We start from the raw sequence: 21,939 nt of genomic DNA, 5'->3' as shown, positions 1-21,939 counted from the left end.
CTGTTAAATAATAATAATAAAGATTTTGAAATATAATATCACATCTCTTCCAAAGCTTGTCCACATTAAGAACAAGACTTAAAAAAATCAAATCATCCCCTAAGTTGTACCCAGATGCGTAAGACTTTTTAAGTGGGCAAAGACTTTTTAAGTGGGCAAACATGTATGTATTGTTTCCTAATTTCAGATTGTTTGAACTTGTGACTTAAAATTTTTGCTGCAAGATATTTTCCATTTGAAATATAGAGATGAATTGCAAAGAGTGATTAAGGCACAGATTCAAGATGCTTTAGTCCTCATGCCAGATTGGTGTGTGGGCATGATAACTGCAGTTATCTCTAAGATCTGTCTAAGCCATGAAATGAAGCCCAGCACAGAGATGCCTGAAGTCCTGAGTGATGAAATCCATTCAGGGCAGGACAGGGCTGGGGGATTACTTGTGCACAGCACCGGTAGTGTTGTTGAACAGACCTGGCCAGTCCCTTGCAGTGGTGCAGAAATGCTCAGCATCAGGCTGCATTCATCTTGTAGATTGGGATGAAAGGATCACTTGCATAGTTTGGGTGAAAGGTTTGAACTCGGGGCTGAAAAGCTATTGATGTGTGAGTTTGGTCTGTTCAGTTCTTGTTCAGTTCTTTAACTTCTAAGTGAGTGTTTCTTGTTGTTACTGAGATGATCTTTGCCATTTCTTTTGTCTGTTCAAGTTGCAGCTTGCAGCACTCCACTAATGTTGGCAAGCAGGTTATTTCTAGTACATGAAATAAGCTGAGGAGCCATGAATTAACAGTGGATGTTGATCTTGGTCTCAGTTTTCTTGCTGTTTCTTGTCCCACTTAGTGAAGTGTAAAGTGGTTTTCAAATGCCCCATTCAGATCTGCAGCACTGTCCAACCCTTCGTACTCCCACTGCGGAGGCATAAATAATCACCCGAGGAATGGGACACAGGGGACCTGGGATCCAAGTGCCTTGCTCCATAGCAGTAGCAGAACAATGCAGCTAAATTTCCCTTGTGTGGTGTTTGTCTTAATTACTGTTGTTTTTTTTTTGTTTTTTTTTTTTTTTTTTATGTCCAGAAATTTGGCTTTTTTTTAACACAACAGTGATTTAGTCTAAAAATGTGCAGTGTGTCTTTTTTCCTTTTTTTTTTTTTTTTTTTTTAATGAAAAACCAACCAACCTCATTAAGTATCATCTTTATAAGTCTTAACACAAAAGCAATTAGTATTCAGGCTAAGGATAAAGTATGTTTGATGTGTTGAAGACCTTATGGAGTTGGCTGCTACATTATAGCTTTATTGTAAAAGCAAGTAGATGGCATTTTCTTTTCCTGCCTGCCTGTACTTCTGGTGACCGTAGATGGGACACCTTCAGTTGAGTGACAATGATGTCAAAAATCAGAGGAACTGCAGAGGTTTAAGCAATTATTAGATGAAATTAATGTAAGAAAACATAAATACAATTTTGAACAAAATGCTAGGAAAGAATTCCCAATCCGACCTTCTTTTAAGTGTCAGTTGAATTTGTTTCTCAAGAGATATGATGAAATTCCACTCCATAATTTAAAAGTAAATGATGTAGCAATGGACTGCATAGAGGGACAGATGTGATTTTTTTGTCTGTGTACCTGTCCCCAAGGCCCCTAGGTGTGTTCCATTGAGGTGTAAGTTGTAAATGGTATATTTATTTATTCCGAATAGGCTGGAGAATAAAAAGGCATGTATCAGTGTGGTGTCAGAAGAGAAAGTGCATTTCTCTAATGTAGTCACTGGAGTAAATGGTTACTTACCTTGTCCCATGGCAGGAATATTAAGAGTTTATCACCTTGACTCATGTTAGGTAACCAAGGCCAATCTGATAACAGCACTCCCCTGTGCTGCATCTTAGTGGTATGGTGTCCAGAAAAATCTAAGCCTGGGTCAAAAATGGAGCAAACAAAGCACCATGAACTCCTCATAATGGACAGGCGCTGCACAGAGAGCTTGAGGAGGAGACAACCATGTCTGGGAGACAGGCAGCTTAACAAGTCCTCAAAAACTGAAATCTTCCAGACCAGCCCATGCATCAGGCCCAGAGGTGTTGAGCATCCTCTGCATATCCCAGTTAGATCAGCTGGGGATTGAAAGCCAAAGAAAATTCACCCACAAATGGAAAAAACATTGAATCAAATGAAAGTGCCACTCAGGAAAAGCAGATCTTTGGGGGGCCAGAAAAAGGCCGTTGAGAGACTCCTCTGATTGTTGCATCACAGATCTACTGGTACTGGCATTACTTACCCGTGTAAGAAATAACCATCTGAAAACAAGATTACTGTAAGGAATGGACTTGACTTTGAAAAGGACAGAATTTCTGCCAGGCTACTACAGATTCTGTTTCTCTAGTGGAAAAGTCAGCGATGTTTAAAGAAAAAAAAAAAGGCTAATTAATGGCATCAAATTTTCAGTAAATGGCACAGAAAAAAATCTGCTTGAAATAAATGTGGAGGTAGCTGCAACATGATGGTATCCAGTGAACAGCGAGGTGTTGTGTGCCCTAAAAGCACATGTTTGTCAAAAGTGGGTGGTTCTTTGTGGAAGCGCACAGAAACGCACCATCCAAATGCTTCCACGTTTGTACATCTCAGAAGTCAAACTCTCACAAAGAATTGTATTTCCTTGAATGCTGGTAACTGTGTTAAGATAAGCTCTAGTGTGTGATAGCAGCTTCAAAACAGAGACCCTCTCTCAGGATAGGTCCTGAAGCTATTGACTATTCAAGAGTTGTGGATAGAATGCATTAATATAGGCACTTGCTTATGTGTCAGTTAAACATACTCTGTGCAGTTTTAAATAATCAATAAGTTTTAATTGGCCTCAGTCTAAAACAGTTTCTTCAAGAACTTAATGATCTGTTTAGGACTAACAAGTGTTAGAGAGCCTCACGTACTTCTGAAAATACAGACACTGCAATGAGTGGAGTTAGTTCTGAGAAATAAAATACTGGAGTAAGGCCATTAAACACACTCCTTCCTTCTTGACATGAAAAGCGACAGAAGGACAAGAAGGCAGCCTATAATTAAAACAGCAATGGCATCCAGAATCACTCATAGCACTTAAGAAAATAGTTGCATAAAGAACTGTTTTGGGAACAGTGAGTATCTGTGTCAGTCGAGAGTCACTTAGGGTAAGATTGGTTAATGTCAGATTCTCTGGAAATTGTTTAATCAATTCTGATGGGGACAGAGGAGACAGAAATGAGATTGAGAGGTCATCTACGGGGATTTCCATGCTAGACTTTCTCTGTGAATATTTTACGAATCAGCTGTGTGAGTCTGGCAGTTTTATTTTTATTTTTTTTTCTTCATAATTTCTTATTTGATTCTATTTGTATTTGATCTTCAAAAGGGAAAGATGGTGTTGGAGGAGTGCCCCAGGAACAGTGTGTGTGCTTACCCCTGCGGCCTCTCGCATTGTGACCCACCCTGTCTTAGTGGTGCTGGGGAAAAAAGTCCAGTCTTGCTATTGTGCAGCATAATTTGTCCTAACAACAAATTAAGAAAAAATTCTTAATTAAGAAACAAGATTTGTTTAAGGAAATCTTCCAGAATGGACATGTAGAAGTGGAACGCAGATGTGTGTTTTGATGCTGCCTCATGTCCTTGTCATTACCCAGCACCTCAGCAGCTAATCCTTCTTTTCCTTCCTTCCTTCCTTCCTTCCTTCCTTCCTTCCTTCCTTCCTTCCTTCCTTCCTTCCTTCCTTCCTTCCTTCCTTCCTTCCTTCCTTCCTTCCTTCCTTCCTTCCTTCCTTCCTTCCTTCCTTCCTTCCTTCCTTCCTTCCTTCCTTCCTTCCTTCCTTTCCTTCCTTTCCTTCCTTTCCTTCCTTCCTTCTTTCTCTCTCTCTCTCTCTCTCTCTCTCTCTTTCTCTCTTTCTCCATTTATGTCACAGTGATGGTGGGATGAGGTGTTCAGATGCCATGCACTCTGCAATAACTGACTTTTGTGTGGCATCTTCTGAGGATATGGACACATGGCCCAGTCATTATACGAAATTTGAGAGCGTATGGAAGTTTTTGCATTACCTCTCTGCTCTTGCAATTGGGCTTAATGGAAAGGAAGCCCAGAAGGAATTGATTAGCCTGTGCACAAGATCATTGTAATTCCACATTTCTTCATGCTTCGGTGGCTAAAGCTGACCACCTTTGAAATGATGATGCACACACCGTGCAGTGAAATGTTTTCACCTTGCAGTAAATGCACTTCCATTTTTTTGGTCTGCTTTCATCTCTAAATGCATTTTAGTAATCAAAGGCTGGGTTGTCACCTTATATAAAACAGTGTAGTATTATTTACATTGATTTTTTTTTCTGAAATAGATGTGTTTTTAGAGCAGCTTAGAATGACAATTAAGTGATTAGAGCGTAGAGAGTTGTATAACAACAGAGAGAGCCATAATGAGTAAAACTGTAATTTTACTTCTAATAGACTAGAAAAGGTCTGATGCCACAACCCCAAATTAAATCAAGCTTTCACTCAAGCATAACATTCAGAGGAGTAATAACAATCTGCACTGTTTCTGCAGTTTACATCCATATACAATGTTTGCTGGTGTTGTGCTTTCTTTGTGCTGGATTAATTTAATTGAAGGAGGTCCTGTGGTTTGTGCAGGACATACCACACTGCTTGAGTGCCTGCTCCAGGTTAGGGAAGGTCAGATCATACAGCTGATGGTGGAGCTTTCCCCTGGTGCAGACCAGCTGACACCATCACAAATCCTCTTGTCCCTTCTTCCATCAAAATAGGCTCTACTGGCAAAAGGAGTTGCTTTCGCTGATGGAAAAATGCATTTAACAGTCGTTCTCTGCCCGGTGTTTTTACGCTCGTAAAAGCTTCTTTTGTGGATTTGGGTTGTTTATGCATAGTTTCTGTATTGCTTTCACTCTGGCTGTTTGTACTCTTGGAGACCGCTGTGTGTGTTACAGAGGTGTCAAAATTTGTGTCAGCTCTTCCAGTGAATTTACAGAGAGAAGTGAAAGGTACTTTAAAGCCTGAATACGCAGGAGGTTTTATACAGCTTAAATCTATGCCACACTTTTGTGCAGGGCAAACCTACTTGAGGACACTGCCCATACTTTTTAATGATTAGCCTGAATTTTCTATTCCTTACTTTTAATTTGTAGTTCTTAGGATAACCATCAATACAAAAAAATGTCTTCCCATCATGCCCATTCTGCACATCTTCCCAGATGACTAGCCTGTCCCTGGACCTTTTATCATCTCTGTTTTGGTATGATGTTTGAACCATTCAGTTTTTGTATGGCTTTCTCCCAATTCATCCTTGCATCCGTTCCCTTCAGCAGAGAAATTGCTTCTTTCCTTTTTTTTTTTTTTTTTTTTCTGGCTTGCTGGTGTCATTCAAATTCTGAAACACAAAAACCTGGACGTAGTGTTCCAGATGTGGTCAGATGAAGAGCTATTTCTTTTGACTTCGTGTTTCTACACTGACCTCCCCACATCCTGGTGGTCTGGCTGCCTCGTCACAGTACAGAGCTATAGGAAGCAACTCCTGTGGCTTTTTTCCATGATATATGTTCTCTGCCAGTGTTAATTTTTGTAGGCAAGCTGGAGAATCATTGATCTGCTTTCGGACAGTGCCTTGACCACCCATGGTGCTTCATTTCTGAAGCAGCTGACATGTCCCACACAGCCCCAGTGCCACTGAGGTCGTGCTGACAGAACTGTGATCACAAGGAGTACAGTGTGAGGATACACCCACTTTATTGTTTCCCATTCAAAGAAAAGAAATGTGGAAAATTGCCTTAGGTAAAATCTGAGCTATGAGGACCCACCAGGGATGTTCCAAAAAACAGACAGGGTAACTTTGACTTGAGCTGTCCTGTGTGATTATTATTTTTTTATTATTATTTGCAGTGCCATAAAATTCCTACTCAACCTATCTATGCTCAAATTTGTGCAGAGAAGAAGCAAATGACATACATTTATTTCTGAAGTTGTCGTTAGAGTTTCTTGTTGAATCAATGTGTACTTTGCAGTCATGGTGATCAGCATTGCTGGGAAGCTAGATGGGCATTTGGCTCTGAGGGACACCAGCACTGCCAAAGAGTGCTGGTTTCCCTGTGAGCAGATCCTCTCCCTGTGCTTCATGTGTGCCACGACCATGCGGATTGTGTCCCGGTCCTTCAGTCAGCAGCTGACCTCATGGCATAAAACACAGGGGGTTTACATGCCAGAAACCTGGTGGTCACCTCTTTTTTCCTAAGCAAGTTAGATGGCCATAAGCAACACCTTCCCCTTTGGAGGCACTGAACTTTGGTGGGACAAAAGATGCTAAGTGCAAAATACTTCAAAGGGCTGCTCTGAAAAAGTATGGCCTTCTTTTGGTGTGACTTGATATCCAAATAATAATATTTGGTGGTCATATAGCTACACCTGATCAGTTATCTAAGTAAGATTAGTCAATGTTGGTAGATCTCAGAAACAACAAAATAATTTCCATGACTAGTACACCCCCTGATGTACACAAATGGGGATTCAATCTCCTAATAATGTATTCTTCAATGCTTTATGACTATTTCATAAAAATGTTTCCCAATAAGCGACGCACAGTTGGTGTGCGGTTCTGAATGTAGTTCCCCCCGTCATGGATGGGATATAAATACAAAATTTCAGCAAGCCTGGAACTGATAACACAGCAAAGGAGATCACAAATGGGTGTCCATGAAGACATTCACACTTTTTGTAGTGAAATTAAATCTCCAAAAATGAATTAATGTCCTATTTTTGTCTATCAATATTCATTGCTTGGTCATAAGATATTTTACAGAGCCTGGGGCCTGAAAAGCAGCTTGGAACAAAAGTTCCTTTTTTTTGGGGGGGGGACTTGTCAAGGTAGTTTAATGTACTGCACCACTTGCAAAAAGTGAGGAATGTTGCCTTGCTCCTGCCCCCCACCATGTCCTGCACTTTTCATGAGTTTCCCCAGACCCTACTGATGGCCTTGCAGTGTGGCAGGGCTGGCGAGGATGGACGGGATGGCACCGGCCAGGGGCAGGTGACAGCTGGGCATGTTGCCTTAGAGCAGATGTGAGATCACTGGCTTTAGCCCAGACTGATTCAGCTTTTTGCCTTCTCTGGGTGTCCCCTGCTCTTCACACCTCCTGCCTGGAGGATGCAGAGTCTAAAGGGAGGTTTTCTCAGTGCCTTACAAAGTGGTTGGAGGCATCCTGCAGTGACCACCGTGGCAGAAGGCCACAACCTTTATTTACACCACATCCCTTTCCACACAGATGGTCTCATGGCCTTGTAAGCCCACCAAGGTGACTTGCAGAGTTTCTTGGGACAGTTCTGCAATTGATAGTCCAAACTGAAAGCAGTCCAAGGAGGGAAAACAGTAAATCCTGGCTTTGGTTTGCTTAAGCTGCTGTGTACTTCCTCTGCAAAGAGATGAATTGCACCTGAGCAACACATTTAATTGCATTTTTTTAGTTAAAGTAGATGGTTGGTAGATACTGTGGGTAAATCTGTAAGTTTTCCTTCTTTAGTGTCAGTATCCAGTAACATTGTGAATTTACCCCGTGTCTGCTGGGATGGAAAGGAAGTTCATCCCAAAATATGGCAAATGCCTAGCTGAGCACCAGCTGTGCTTCCCATTTTAGGCTTGCAGTAGCTGGTGATGCAGATGACTCTTAACTAGTCCAGCTTCCCTGATCTGCATCCAAAGGCATCTCATGTTGTTCCTGTCTCCTCCTTCCTGGTCCGTTGCTTTACCTGCCAGTCCGTACTGTTTCTTGCAATTCCTTGCTCTTCATAAACTAATCACATTACTCACATCTTTATTTGAAGGGCATAAACACAAGCTCTAGAACCCATCAGATGACACCATTTCTCAAAGGAGCGTGTGGTTGTTTATACTTTACATCTTTCCTCCATACATATGAACAAACCTGGGGACATAGAAACTCAGGGGTGAGATGTGTTGCTTTTTCCATGTGTTTCTAGTCTCTGCTTTTTTTTGGAAGAGACATAAGCAAAGCTGCAGGTTTTCACCTCCGACACAGAGTGTCTGCAGCCTGCGAGCCTGTCGTGGTGTCTCTTGGTTTTGCCCCTCTGTTGTGCAGTTGTGGACCTGAGGTGTGCAAGGAAACTGATGCGGGCAGCACTCCTGAGAGGGAGCTGTATTTGGCATCTTTTAATCCTCTGCCCACTGCGAGCTAAAAGATGGAGACCTCTTAATAGGGCCTATCCATCCACCTCCTCTGCATGTACAAAGAGCCCTGTGCACTGGAGACATCATGATCTTTGGGGACAGGAGCAGCCTGGGAGCACCTGGCTGTCCCAGCCCCCTTTCCCATGGCAGCAGCACATGGTGCTGTGGGCATGGGCCAGCTCTGCTGTCTCTAAAGCCCTCAGCTCCATCAGAGTGAATGATGCAGATTAAGAGAAGATTTAATACCCTTAAGCCCCAGTGGGATTCCCATGGGTCCAAGCCAGCTATTTGTCTTTGAATTGCTGCTGATTTGTTATCTGAATTAGATTCCACTAAAAATGAGCATCCCGTCGCTTCAGGCACTGTGATGTGTATGTGAAAAGAGATAGTCCCCGTCCCAGGGTTTCGCGAAGCAGAAGGGACCCTGAAGGTTTGCTGCCTGTGAGGTGCTCACCTTGGGTAGTTTAACTTAGTGTAACTCTTCTGGTGTTGGACCTTGTCTGAGCTGTGGATACCTAATTCAAGAGGAAGATGATCTTTGCAATTACACTTTCATGCCAGGCTTTTTGTGTAAGCCTGGGTGCTGGGGTCTCATTCAGCTCTCACTTGTCTTCATTGGGATTGCTGGGGATTGGGGAGTGCTGCTTGCCAAAGCTCTGTTGCTTCAGACAGGGAAGAGGGATTTCTGTGCCAGGGCCTCCCACATCCATACCCAGCTCTCTCGCTGACCTGCTGTATCACTCTTCAGAAGTTCCTTTGTTTGTCTTGGTGCAATATTCCTGTCTGGTAAATCAGGATACTAGGAGGTTTATATGATGCTTTTAGAAACCTGGAAATGACATTGTCTAGTCTGGATTTTGTAAAGAAATACTTCTTTTTGTTCTGCTGTATCTTGGCTTGATTTAAGGGAGATTTCCTAGTAACTGTCTGGCCTTAAGGATGCACCTGTGTGTGTGGTGATGCTTGCAAAGACTGCAGTCTTGTAGGGTCTCGCACCCTGTGTTTCTCTAGGGCACACAGGGGGTAGGATAAGCACTTCTGCTGCACATGCAGTTTCAGAGAGGGTATTGCTAGCATCACTGGGAAGAAGGGCTCTAACTGTCTAGTGGGAAGCTATGATAAAGGCAATAAACTTACTAGTAATTAGTGATGTTATAATAGCTATGCATTTATCAGCAATCTGTCAAATTTTTCAGGTGGCGTAAGACATAAATTAGATTAGCTAATATCATAACGAACTGTCAGGGACTTCCGAAAGATTTAGCCAAGCCAGATGAGTGTGCAGCCTGGTGACAGATAAAATGTGCCATCAATAAAATCAGAAGACTTGCACCGAAGGCAACAACCAGGGCTGCTCAGGTCACTTGACTGTGAACTAATTGCAGTAGCTCAGGAAAGGGATCAGATATCTGATTCCTGTTACTGTGTACCAGAAACCCACATAGCAAACAAGTACATTTAACAAATGTCAAAACCAGTTGAGGAAATACTTGTTCACTCACTGCAAAATTAACCAGGGGCATTCTGTACCATAATGCTCCACTGAGCTTACAGATTTTGGAAACTGGCAAAGGCGGGGTACCTATGTGTAACTGGCAAATAATGTAAGTGCAGCTGCTGTGCTGAGGCTGTGACCCGCAAGGGCACATTGGCAAAGACCTCACTGGACAAGGTAATTTCCTGGCAGCTGTAGGAAGCAGGAGAGAAGGGGTGCTGCAGCCCAGCTGTGTCTCATAGGCAGCACTGAGTCCCCCAGAAACCTGCTCTCCATTCCTGCCTGTGAACCACCAAAGCTTCCTTCCCCCTCTGCTTTCCAAGCTTTTATCGTGTGGTTTTCAGCCACAGGAAGATTTTTGGATGTTGCTCACAGCACTGAGAAAGGAAAAAAAAAAAAAAGTGTATATGGCTGAAAAGGATAGACAGATATTTGCCGCAGCAAATAGTAAAAACTAAACCTCCTAAAACCTGCAAAAGAGTAAATGCTTCATGGTTTTAGGTTTCAACAATGTTAAAGGGAAAGAGTTAAGACAAAGCTTTCCCCAGGTTCATGTTATCCTGCCTCCTGACAGCGGCAGCCTGCTCTGTGGCCATCAGGTCTCTGAAGCTGGTACTGTTCCTGGCAGCCAGCAAATACTGCCAGGGCTCTGCCAGCTCCTCTTGCTCTGAAAGGTATTTGTAGTGGTTGCAGGACGTTCAACAAATGTGCATTTGCTAGTGGAACAGAGCAAATAAACCTTAAGAAAATGCATCAGATAACAGAATTTTTATCCTTTTATGTGTCTGTTTGAAAGAACAATTTTCCAAATTAGTCTCTGAGCTCGTAATGGCCAGTTAGCCTCCCGGGTTTCAAATCATCACAGTATTAGATTGGAGCCGTGACACCATAGGAGGTTTAAGTTGCTAACTACAGGATTATGAATTCCACAATGCTCTGGAAGAGAGGTGCAGACTTGCTGACACAAACTCCAACTGTGGCTATTAGAGGAATCTGGTTACAGCAACCACCACGGAGCAGGAAGGTTCCTCATCCAGGGTAAATCTTCACGTGAAATGAGCTGTCATTGATTTGTCTTTCTGATGCAAATCATATGAGCGTATTAGATTCACAGAGAAACCCACTTCATATTGAGGTAATTATCTCCACAAACATATTACAGCCTTCCATGTAGACAGATGCCATTTGCAGCAGCCTTCTCCTGTGTTGTGGCAATATCACCTACCTTGCATTCTCCTTGTTTGGGTTCATATTTCTTTAGGTCACCTCTCCTTTTCTGTTTCCCTGCTCTCCCTGCATGCTTTGTGAGATGTAGAAAAATATCTGTATTGAAGGATGGCTTAGTCTCACAGAGTGTCAGATAAACTTCAATGCCTAATTTCAGATTAAATCACGTGTCACTTTTTATCCAGGAAAAGCCGGCCCTGATAGCTTTAATGAGGCCGACAGAGGGACTGTGGGACACAAAGGACTTACTTAGAGGTTTCCATGTGAGAGTGTAATTAAGGGTAGTGCAAGTACAAGACTGATAAAGTAGCAATTTCATTTTTTAAATGGCAAGGTGATTACCAGCATAACGACAGAAAGAAAGGAGGGGCAGAAGGAAGCCTGAAATGTGAATTGGAACAGGAGAAGGGGGATCAGGATTCCTGAGTTCCTTTTGTTGCTTTCCTATTAAATCACTTACTGACCAAAGAAGAGACACTGGCCAGTCTAACCATTAATTATGGGTACCCTGGAACTGGTGTCTGTAAGGTTAAATGGAGGTCATTGGACATCCTGGGACGGAGGCTGGCAGTCAGTGTGTGCTCTTCACACACCAGCTCAGTTCCCTCTGGCCAAATAATGAGAGCCTTGTCATTTTTATTTAGTTATTTTTATTTATTTATTTATTTTGTGTGTGTGTGTAGATGGCATTGCTGTGGCATCAGTTACAGGAGACAGAGTGCATGGGAGTATCTGGGCTGCCAGATGACCCTGGCTATGGTCTGGAGAACTTGTGACGCAAAAGGACAGAAACACAAGCTGTTCCCCCACGTGCAGCTGTTGGCACCAAGACCTGGTTATGCTGGTGATGCAGCCAGCATTTCAGGTTTGAATGGGGCTATCTGTACACCCATTTTTCCCCTGTTCTCTAGCTTGTATCTGAACCTGCTTAGAAAATCTGCAACCTCATCACCTTCATGTGTGAGCAACTCATCATCTTGTAAGCATCTGTTCACATCTCTCTGAAGCAGAGATGTGGCCATGACCCCTCTTTACAGATGGGAGTCTGAGTCAGAGAGACTAGGATCTGGCTGGAGAGAAAAGGTTTAGTCCAGACCTTATGTTTACCAGGTGGCACCCAGGAAAATTGTGAATATCATGTGAAGTAGGTGCCCTGAACACCCACATGGAATTTAAATTACTTGTACGCTTCCTAAATGAATGAAATGAAATGGAGCCAAGGCCAGGTGCTTTCTGCGTGGGTAGGAGATGAAAGGGTTCATGCAGTTTGATTTCTCCGCCTTTAAATCCCCACTTTGAGTAACTGGGATGTGATTTTCTTGGATGTGTCCTGTGCAGACCATGTCACTATCGTCATCTCAGTTCAGGGTCAGATTCGTGATCTTTGTGTATAGTTTACTCAGTTTTATTATTATTATTTTTTTATGTTATAAGTACATTTTTTATTTTTAAAGCATTTACTATACCTTCACATATTTAAGCACTCAAGCTACACTTCTTAGTTTGTACTGCTGTTCCTATTCAGTTTATCTTCAGACTGGCTGCTGTTTTTCCCCATTCTGGTTTGGAATAGGGTTTATTGGGCAGATACTAGAGGGTGACTGATGATGCTGTGTGTCTTCGGGTCTGCTATTAAGATGCTCTAGAAAGCCTTACTTTCAAGTGTGGATGTTCAGAGCTTTTGGAAGACCAGACATATTTCATACTGGATAGAAAAATAAGTTACAAGAAGTACCACACTTCAACAATTTGGCTTCTTTAAAAATCTGAGGGGGGCGATTTTGTGTTACCTTATTCTTCTTTTGCTGCAAGTACAGGAAATTACAGACTCCATTTGCTAAGCTGCAGGAGGCTAAATGATTTGTCTCACCTAAAAATATTTTTCAAACCTGCACCATGGAGCCTTCCCTATGTGCTAATGCATGGACAGAAAACAAATGAATATATAATGTGAAGGAAGGATGACCAATCTTATTCTCTCGGGTGAACCTGTTGTGATATTGTGCCAAAGATGAAAGAGCCTTGAGTTTATGGTCACTGCATTTAGTGCTAGAATAATATTTTTTAAAAAATGATGTTTTCTTGTTTTGTGTCCATTCTGGGTGTTTCTCGCTCTGGCAGGAGTCTGCGCAGGGACCCCAGCTCGCAGCGCAGCATCGTGGTCCTTTCAGATGGCTTTTCTGTTGCCCCAGTGGGTGCAGAAGGTCATGTCACAAGAGATTTATCCGGGATGTATTTTCTCAGTACTTCACACAGTACAGTGACAGACTGTGCATATTTTAAAACGCAGCACAGGCTGCGAGATGATTCAGGCCACCGGGCTGGACTGTGACATATATTACTCAGACTGTTATGAGTGTCTCAGTTCGTGTTTGAGGATGGGAAAAATGAGGACATTTGGGTGACCCTGTGACTTGACCTCAGACTTTGGGCTATTTGTCTGTACAGAGAGGCAGATGTAAGACATTAAAAATAAATAAATAAATAAATTAGAAGAGGAAGAAGGCCTCTGGGCAAAAGCTTTTCAAGATATATTGAATTTAGCCTAATTACCCAGAGATAGTAAATGGTAAATGAGACTGGTGGTGTCAATAACATGCTGAATGAATCCAGGAAAATTGTGTCTACTTTTGAGGTGGGAATCTTCTTTTTTTTTTTTTTTTTTTTTTTTTTTATCATGACACCTGTTGCTCATAGGTACAAATCAAACGAAGAGTATGTGTATGTGCGAGGCCGTGGAAGAGGGAAGTATGTTTGTGAGGAGTGTGGAATTCGCTGCAAGAAACCCAGCATGCTGAAGAAACACATTCGCACGCACACAGACGTCAGGCCATATGTCTGCAAGTACTGTAACTTTGCTTTTAAAACCAAAGGTAAGAGACAGTCAGCTCCTAGCTCCTCTGCTCAGTATATTGACTTACAGGCCTTCCTGGGGGCGCTTGCGAAGGGGAAGGGAAGGCCTTCCCAGGGTCTGGAAAACCCCCAGAGCCAGAGGGAGGGGGACAAGGGAGTCTTAAATGGGCTGAAATTTTCCAAAGAGGAGCAGCCCTGCCATAAGCTGATGTGCGTCCTACTGAGCCATGGCACAGAGCACTGGCTGCCCCTGCCAGCCTGCAACGTGTCTGCTCCATCCTCTTGGTGTTTCTTAAAGGGAAAAATCCTGAAATAAAGCTTCACTGGTAGGGGTTTGTGAGCAAAACCACCCCAGAATGAAAGCAGAGATCTCCTGGGTGCAGGCAAACATCCCTGACCAAACACCTGCAGACAGTCTTTGGGTGGCTTTTTATGCTCATGCTCTCAAGATCGGTATTTGCGCTGCACATTTTCATCCTTCGCAGTTGCATGTAGCTTCAACATTTTCTATTTCATATCAGTAGACTTTTTCTCTAAAGGCCTCCATCTCAGGACATCGAGTCATTAATGATCCACAATCTCACCACTGCCAGCTGTTCTTCACAAGCACCCTCTATCATTGCTTCAACCCAAAAGTGAACTTGTGCGAGTAGACTCTATCAAGAAGATGGAAAAAAAAAGGCCAAAAATATAAATATATATATATACTGTGGATAAAGTTGTCAAGAGTGCCAGAAGTGCCCAGGTCCTTTGATTTCTCCTGAGTCTGGCACTGTGGGTTTCACAGTTCTCCTCTCCATCTTTGGCTGCATCAGGTCTCACTACAAAGATGCTGAGTTTGGTGTCTTAATTATAGTTTGACATACATATGAAAAGTCCATCATCTATAGCTCCATCATTGCAAATCTCAGAAAATAACACAGCTGGGAGAGTTAATTTCTCAAGAATACTGTCATTCCCCCAAAACCACTCTTACCCAAGAAAGAGGCACAGCATGGACGTGGGAGGAAGCATGAGGTGCTACGTGGACCATAGCACGCCTGTGTCTGCACCTCGGTGCTCGAAAAGTGCCCCTGAGGCTGGATGAATCAGGGTGGGCAGCACCCGGAGCTGACAGCTTGTTGGTAAAGCTGGCAGGTCATTTCTGGGTAACAGTGTGTTGGTAATCAGCAAGCGTTTGGGAGCATGGGGAAGTGATACTGTATTTGAGGTCAAATTCTCATCAGACACATGCAGCAGATCCAAGTGACAGTTCTTCTTCTCCCTCCCGGCCTGGAGCTGGACCTGATCCATTACTTTCTCTTTCCCTCTTGCTTCTGTTTGTTCCGAGGTTTTCCTTTGAGAGGTGAATCCATTCAGCTTCTTCCGTCACCTCCCTTTGCTCTCCATCATGCTTCTCTTAGCCTTTTGTTCAGGATGCTGAGATCAAACCATCCTTCTCACCATCTCTCCGGCTGCTTTGCTCTCCATCTCTGCTCCCTTGAAGCGCACAAACTGTCAGCACCGACTGTGCTGATTGCACGCTGCAAATAGATGCTTGCCTCCAAAGGACTTCCCTTCTTCAGCTTTGCAGGAAACTTGTGAGGAAGGTAGCATGGAAATGCTTCCTTCCAAAAAAAAAAAAAAAAAAATCACTCTGGGATTTTAATGCAAAACTGTTTGCATATGGATGCATGAGGGGGCAGAACTTCCCTGGACTTCCCTGGATTAGCAATTTTAAGACGAATAGTTGCATGATGGTAACTTGGAATTGCATGAAAAAGGCTCTCTGCTGGAGGGGGGGAAAGGGGGATCACAGTCAGAGCCCTGGCTGTGTCCTGCAGGCATGCTTATACCCCACATAACTTTGCAGCACGTGGATAAAATGTGTTTGCTTTGCTGATGGAAGCACCTTTGAAACTGTTGCTGGAAAGCAAGAAAAAAAAATCAGCCTTGTGTGCTGATAACATTGTCAGTTAAAGCCCAGCTGCAGCACAGTTGCAGTCAGTGATGGAGTCCGAAGTGGAGGTCCAGGAGGTTTGCAGAACTAGAGGTTTCACAGCTTATTTTGCAGACGTCTGGGAGAAGTTTGTTTGGGCCCTGATTCATTCGGGTCCCCCTTCCTGGTGAGCTGTTTTGCAACCGCAGTTAACTGCAGAATGGAGAAGCTGGAGCTCTTGCTACTGGACTGCACTTGCGAAAGTATTAGCTGAGCTGAAGCTCTTTTAGAAATCAGCTTTCCAAGGTTAATTTTAGCCTTCAGCATAAACTCGAGGGGGATATCTATGGAGCTGTCTTCATTTTGGCTTGGTAGATCTCTCCAGCATGATCTAATGCTGTAAACTCTCAAGTAGGCTGGAAGCAGTTTAATGTTTTTTTCTTATTATTTTTAATGAGGATCTTTATCTGGTTACCCCTCTCCCCTCTGTATCTGTGTTCCAAAAGCAGGGGAAACTTTTGCAAAAGAAAGAGATTTAAGTATTTCCCCCTTTTCACTAATTATGCTATTTATAGGCATTTTGTGCATTTTTTTTTTTTTTTTCCGTTATTATATTGAAGCCAATCTATGAGATGATTTTATTTATTTATTTATTTGTGTGTGATCACTTAGTTGATGGAAATAGCAGCCTTGGAAATTTTGTTGGTAAAGATTTATTCGATTTTACATTTCTGGACCAGATATAAACGTGCCTTTTACTGTGTTCTCTACCTCCACTGTAGCAGCACACTCCCCGAAGGTTTGTTACTACAGCCTGAAAGAGGTTTTTGAAGAAGTTAAGCAGCTTTTTCATTGTTTTCTTACCAGGAAGGAAATGGAAAAGTTGCAGTCTAACTGTTTTTCCCCTCAGGAAGGTCAGGGAGAGCTTTTTCCTTGACCTGCTTCCCAGAGGGGACTCAGGAGCCAAGATCCATCCCTCCTTGTGCCTTGCCTCCAGACCCTTTCTGTGCTCCTCCCCTGGGTGACCCAGGGATGGGGACAGTGCTGGCCCTTGAATCCCTCCCTGCAGGCATTATCCTCCCAAACAGCTATTTTCTACTCTCATTCAGACTCACATCACGTCTGGATTGCTTGAGATTTCTTAAAATTTCTGGAAAAAACGCACAGAGCAGCACGCTGTGTCCACGCTGCTGCCTTGCTCAGAGGTCAGAGGGACAGGGAGCTTCATATTAATTTAAGAGGTGCTTGTGTGAAGGACATCGGTGCCTGTTGGCTGAAGATATCCATTTGATAGTCTAGTCCACTCACAGTTTCCAGACACCAGACTTCTCCATGTCCTCGGCCATAGTCTTCCTTTAATAAATTAGTTTGCAGTTCCTTAAATCAGCACATGGCAGGCACTGAGGTTATTGAACATGTTAATATATTAAATGCGTTACCCCCTCAGCCCTTAAAGGCAAGGTTATGGCTGCACAGTTTATTATTATTACTGCTCCAGCAGACTCAGCGCTCTGCTAAGCCTCCTCTGGAAACTACAGAGCAGGTCCAACTGGCGGAAAGCTCCGCAAGAATTAACTGCTGTTAGAGCAGAGGAGATTGATATATAGATTGCAAAAATGTCCCTGCACCCTGTGTGTGCTGGGACCCTTCTTGACCAGCTAGGGAGAGGGAAAGGGTGCAAGTATCCCGTGCTGGGAGTCCCCTCTGCTCCTAGGGATGCCACCCAGCTCGAGGAGGGGATGAGGGAGGATTAGCTGCAGGAATTTGCTGCCTTACGCAATGTGGCATGAGACATGTGGTCCAGACAGGAGGAGAAACACAGTGAGCAAAAGGGCTCTTTAACTTACTATGGAAATGAGGAAAAAAAAAAAAAAAAGGGCTGAAAGTCATAGACTGGCAAATTCAAGTGAAATATTAGCTTTTTTTTTTTTTTTTTTTTTTTTTTTAATGCAGCTATTAAGCCTTAGCACAAGCCTCAGTGGGAAATGTGCTAATTCTCTCTATTTTGAAATCTGCAAATCCATCCTGGGTACCTTGGTGGAAGATTAGTTTTCAGCTAACACAAGCTGATGGGCTTGATCCAGAAGACGGTTGTATTTTATAGCCTGTATCAATGCAGACAGGCAGGCTAGATGTTCAAATTCTCTCCTTTAATCAGTAAGTCAATACATATAAAAGATAATAACAAAATTTTGAAAAACTGAATTATTTTGCCCAATAAATTATCTAAATTAAAGCTTTCCTTCTTCAAGAGTCTCAGTAGGGGACATTATCTCCAGGCAGAGACCTAAATCAAGGCCTGTGCATTATTTAAGTCACACGTAACACCTAATTCAAGGGTTTATCTGGGACGAAGAGTATTGACCTATTGCTTATTCTCCATGTGCGAATGCATCTCACAGCAAAATAGGAGTCTGCTGGTGATAGAGTAGCTGTTGCTCTCCTTGCATGCTACCTGAAAAGAAGGGTATGAGAAAAACTAAAGTTCTGGAAAGTAAAGAATATTTGTATCGCCTTGGATGTTGAGATCCTGCAGCTGGTTATTTTTTGGATTTTATTGTTGTTGTTAAATTATTCACATTTCATAGGACAAATAGAAAGTATAGTGTATGCCCAATATAGACAAGATAATTTTTCCAGGAATCTTAATGTCTTTATCCCCTACTTTTCATTTTAACTCCACCACATTTAAAATATTATAGTGAATGTTCTGAAAATTTAATTTGCCTCTTTGAATTTAAATGGCAAATCACTTCTAGTCCCGCTTAAACTGCTTTTGGAACATGGGAATTTCAGCTTTCTCAAAACAACACAAGTATTTAAGCTGCATTAAGTCCAGAATAAGACCTCGCAGCAGAGTTCAAGCAACCAGCAATACACAGTTATAAGCGGGCGTAAGAGAGAACCCATCTCTGTGCTGGCGCTGCGTGTGCTGCTCCAGTGCAGCAGAAGGTGGAGTGAGGGGGGGGTCACCATTTCCAATGGTTTAGATATAATCTATTGATTTTTCAATCTGGGAACTTCTTACTGAACCTTGGGAAGCACCGCTTACCTGCCTAGGATTCAGTGTGACTGTTCTATTTAATTCTGCCTTCCCACCTGCTGCTATTGCTCCTTCAAATATGATTTTTACTGTTTCCAAGGAAGCAATGTTGTTGTTGTATATTATTGTTATTATTATTATTTAGGTTAGGAACCAGAACTCAGCAAGGCAACAAGTAGCTATGAGTCCATCCTTATAGGATTCCTAACCAGTTAGGTAAAATAATTTTGATTTTACTGGAAATTTGCTGAAGGACTTCAGCATTTAATCCTGCCTGCATTAATTAAGGGGTCTTAAAACACAAACTGTAAAAAGAACACTGATAAGATAAATATTATCCTCCTACAAGTTGCTCCCAAGATGATAATTCAACTTCTCAGTTGACTTTTAGCTCCCTTGAAATGATGCAAACTTAGCTCTGATGATAATCTGGCCCCTTGAGCCTCCATTCCCAGAAAGGCTAGTGTTATTCCCAATTTTGTCCGACTTTGTGTGCGTGCAGGATGCTCTGTGTGGATATACCCTGTACCAGAGGGATCTCACAGATACTGTTGCAGCCTCACCTCATTCATCGGCATGTGGGTATTGCCTTGTTTAACCCACCAAGGATGAAAACAGATGGGAAGCAGAATAGAAAAAAAAAAAAAAAAAGTAGAAGAGGAAAGACATCAACACTTGCTATGAATTGGTCTTTGGTATTTGTCATAAATTCATTTGCACAAGGATTTTTAGCATTGTCTGCATGATGCCTGCCAGCTCATGTCTGTGCAGGTAGCATGGATGGGGAAGGAAGAGGAGAAGCCACAGCCTTCCCTTGCACAGGGACAGTTACCTCGAGTGCAAGAAAATAAAAAAGGAAGCGACACTGATAGCTTCTGGCAGAGCTTGTCAACCCGAACCTTTGCTTGGAGTGGAACTGAATCAAAGGCAGAGGTGAAAGGAAGTGATGGGCTGAGAGCTTCAGGCTGCTAAAGCAGCCGGCTGGGGCCCTGTGTCTGCAAGATCCCACTGCAGCAAGAGAGGAGTGTTTGCTGTGAACAGCACTGATGCTAGGGCAGCGTCAGGGACCTGTGTGTATCACCAGCCTTCGGACAGCTGGAGTGGCTTCTTTGTGCCTCTGAGGACTGGAGTCCTTCCCTTGTCACAGTTTTACTTAAGACGTTGCATTCACCAGCCCCCAATAATTCATGCTATGCCCTCCTGGGTAAGCCAAAGCCAGGTGGAAAGCAGAGTGGATTTATGAGCTCCTTTGAGGGACGTGGTAGAACCGAGATGCTTGGTGGACCTCTCCTCCCATGCTTCCCAACATGGGGATCACAGTGGGATTCTTGGGGTGCCACAGAGCAGAGTTTAAATGGTTCCCGCAGCTCACATCTAGCATTTGCTTGAGTTTATTTGCTGTGGGTACCATCAGCAGAGGAAATCCAGTTAGGGATTTTTCTGTGGTAACTGAACAAAAATGGGTCATTTTTGGCAGCTGAGTTGTGGAGCATTGTGATGGGCAAATGGCAGCAGTAGGGTTTGATTTCAGAAGACTGAGTCAGTTTGCCTTTTTGGTAGTTAGGTCCAAAATTAAATTCCACTTCCATGAAGTCAAAATCTGAACTCATTGGATGCTTTCTGACATAACAGCTTTTCATTTACAAAAAATGGTGATTCACTGGAACTAGAGGTGTCCATGAGAACATGCTTTTGTCCAACTGGGTTTCTCTGGGTCCACAACAAAGCTTCTGGTCCAAGTTGGAGAAAGAGAGGTCTGATTTGGAGCAAGGACCTGAGCCAAGGTGGCCTCATCCTCATACCTGAGTGTTCTAACCACAGAGCTAAGGGTATGTTGGCATGAAGTTAAAAAATAATAAATCTCTCTTACTGGAGCTGTTATGCTGGATCTAAATTATTAAATATCCTTTGGAGAGAAAACTCGTATCCACATCCTAGATGGGTGCCAGGGATATATAGTCAGCTTTTGTCTCTCTGTCTTGGTCTTTCCTGTTGGAGCTATTCCATTTTGTACAAAATGGGCTAAATAAATAATTCATGGACTAAAGAGAGATGGACTTGGTAGCTAGATGGTTATGGCACTTTTCTGAGCTGTGAGGGCATCACGGGTAATTCTCTGCTCTGGTGAATAATTGCCTATTTATTTATACTCACCAGACCAGCAGCAGAAGGGGGTGATAGAAGCTCTCTCTGCTTCCACCCAGCTCAGGGACCGGGGGACTCTGGATTGCAGGAGGCAGCTGAGGGACCTCAGTCCTCAGCTGAGGGCTATAATAAAATGTGAAAAGTCTTTTTTTTTTAAAAAATTTTCTTTTTTTTTTTTTTTTGAGAACAAAACAAGCCTCGTGTTCAACACGATTTAGCTAACAGGAGGGCTGGTGCCACATGGCATTGCTGCGGTGAATTTGGAGCCCTCCGCCAGCTCCTGGGCTGTTCTGGGAAACCAAGCAGCCCTTGGGTGAGCTTCAGCCAGGGCCTGGATTTCTTCTCATCATCAGCTCAGCCCATGAAGAGGCACAAGAAAGGGAAGGGAAAAACAGGACATTTTTCCTTTATTTCTCCAAACCTGTATTTTTTCTCTCTTTTCCACCTGTCTGTGTTTTCCCCTCAACAAAGTTTCCCCTTTGCCCACTGTTTCCCTCATGGATAAGTAGGGTTAATAACTGTCTAATTAACTTGCCTGCAACGTGGGAGTTAGAATTAGTGAGATGAGAGCCAGCCAGGCCCTGTGAGGCTGTTGTACCCACAGGGTATCCCACTGCAGGGTCTCAGAGCAGCAGTGAGCATCCCCACGTCCCAGACCCCACTTTGCAGGGGCTGCTCTTCCCACCCTAGCCTGAGGAAGCCTTGTTAGCTTTCTGCAGGCTTTGTCATGATGCTAAAACCTGGTGTGCAGTACTCCAGGGGTACCTGTGGCTCCTCCTTCTCCCTGGTGCTTCATTGTGTGGCCAGCTCATTGGAGCCATGCTGCTGGGGGTGGGGGCGGGTGTAGGTGCACGTCTGCATTGCTCCACTCCAGGCAGCTTCATGTGCACGCAGTCCTGAGTAAGTACTAGTGTGGGTTAAAACATGAGTGTTTTCCAGTGAAAGAAATGCTGGTTCTTCAAGAGTGTCCCAAGTCTCTCAAAGCCACCAGTGAAGCCAGGTGGGATGCAGACTGGGCTGCCCAGTCCCCTGCCAGCTCCCAGGGCTGCCCCAGCTGC

General features: G+C 43.3%; 1 protein-coding gene across 22 annotated transcripts in view; it reads left to right on the top strand.

The window, feature by feature from the left end:
• The window catches only part of HIVEP3 (HIVEP zinc finger 3), a 304,681-nt gene that overhangs the window by 265,319 nt on the left and 17,423 nt on the right, over positions 1-21,939 (top strand). For all 22 annotated transcript variants that reach the window (XM_068657516.1, XM_068657517.1, XM_068657518.1 and 19 more), the window contains one exon: positions 13,620-13,795. In XM_068657516.1, coding sequence (XP_068513617.1) covers positions 13,620-13,795 — 176 coding nt within the window. The remainder of the gene's footprint in view (positions 1-13,619; positions 13,796-21,939) is intronic.

Source organism: Anas acuta, chromosome 21 (genome assembly GCF_963932015.1).
Source record: "Anas acuta chromosome 21, bAnaAcu1.1, whole genome shotgun sequence".
NCBI classification, from domain to species: domain Eukaryota; kingdom Metazoa; phylum Chordata; class Aves; order Anseriformes; family Anatidae; genus Anas; species Anas acuta.
This window is presented reverse-complemented; position numbering and strand designations above follow the sequence as displayed.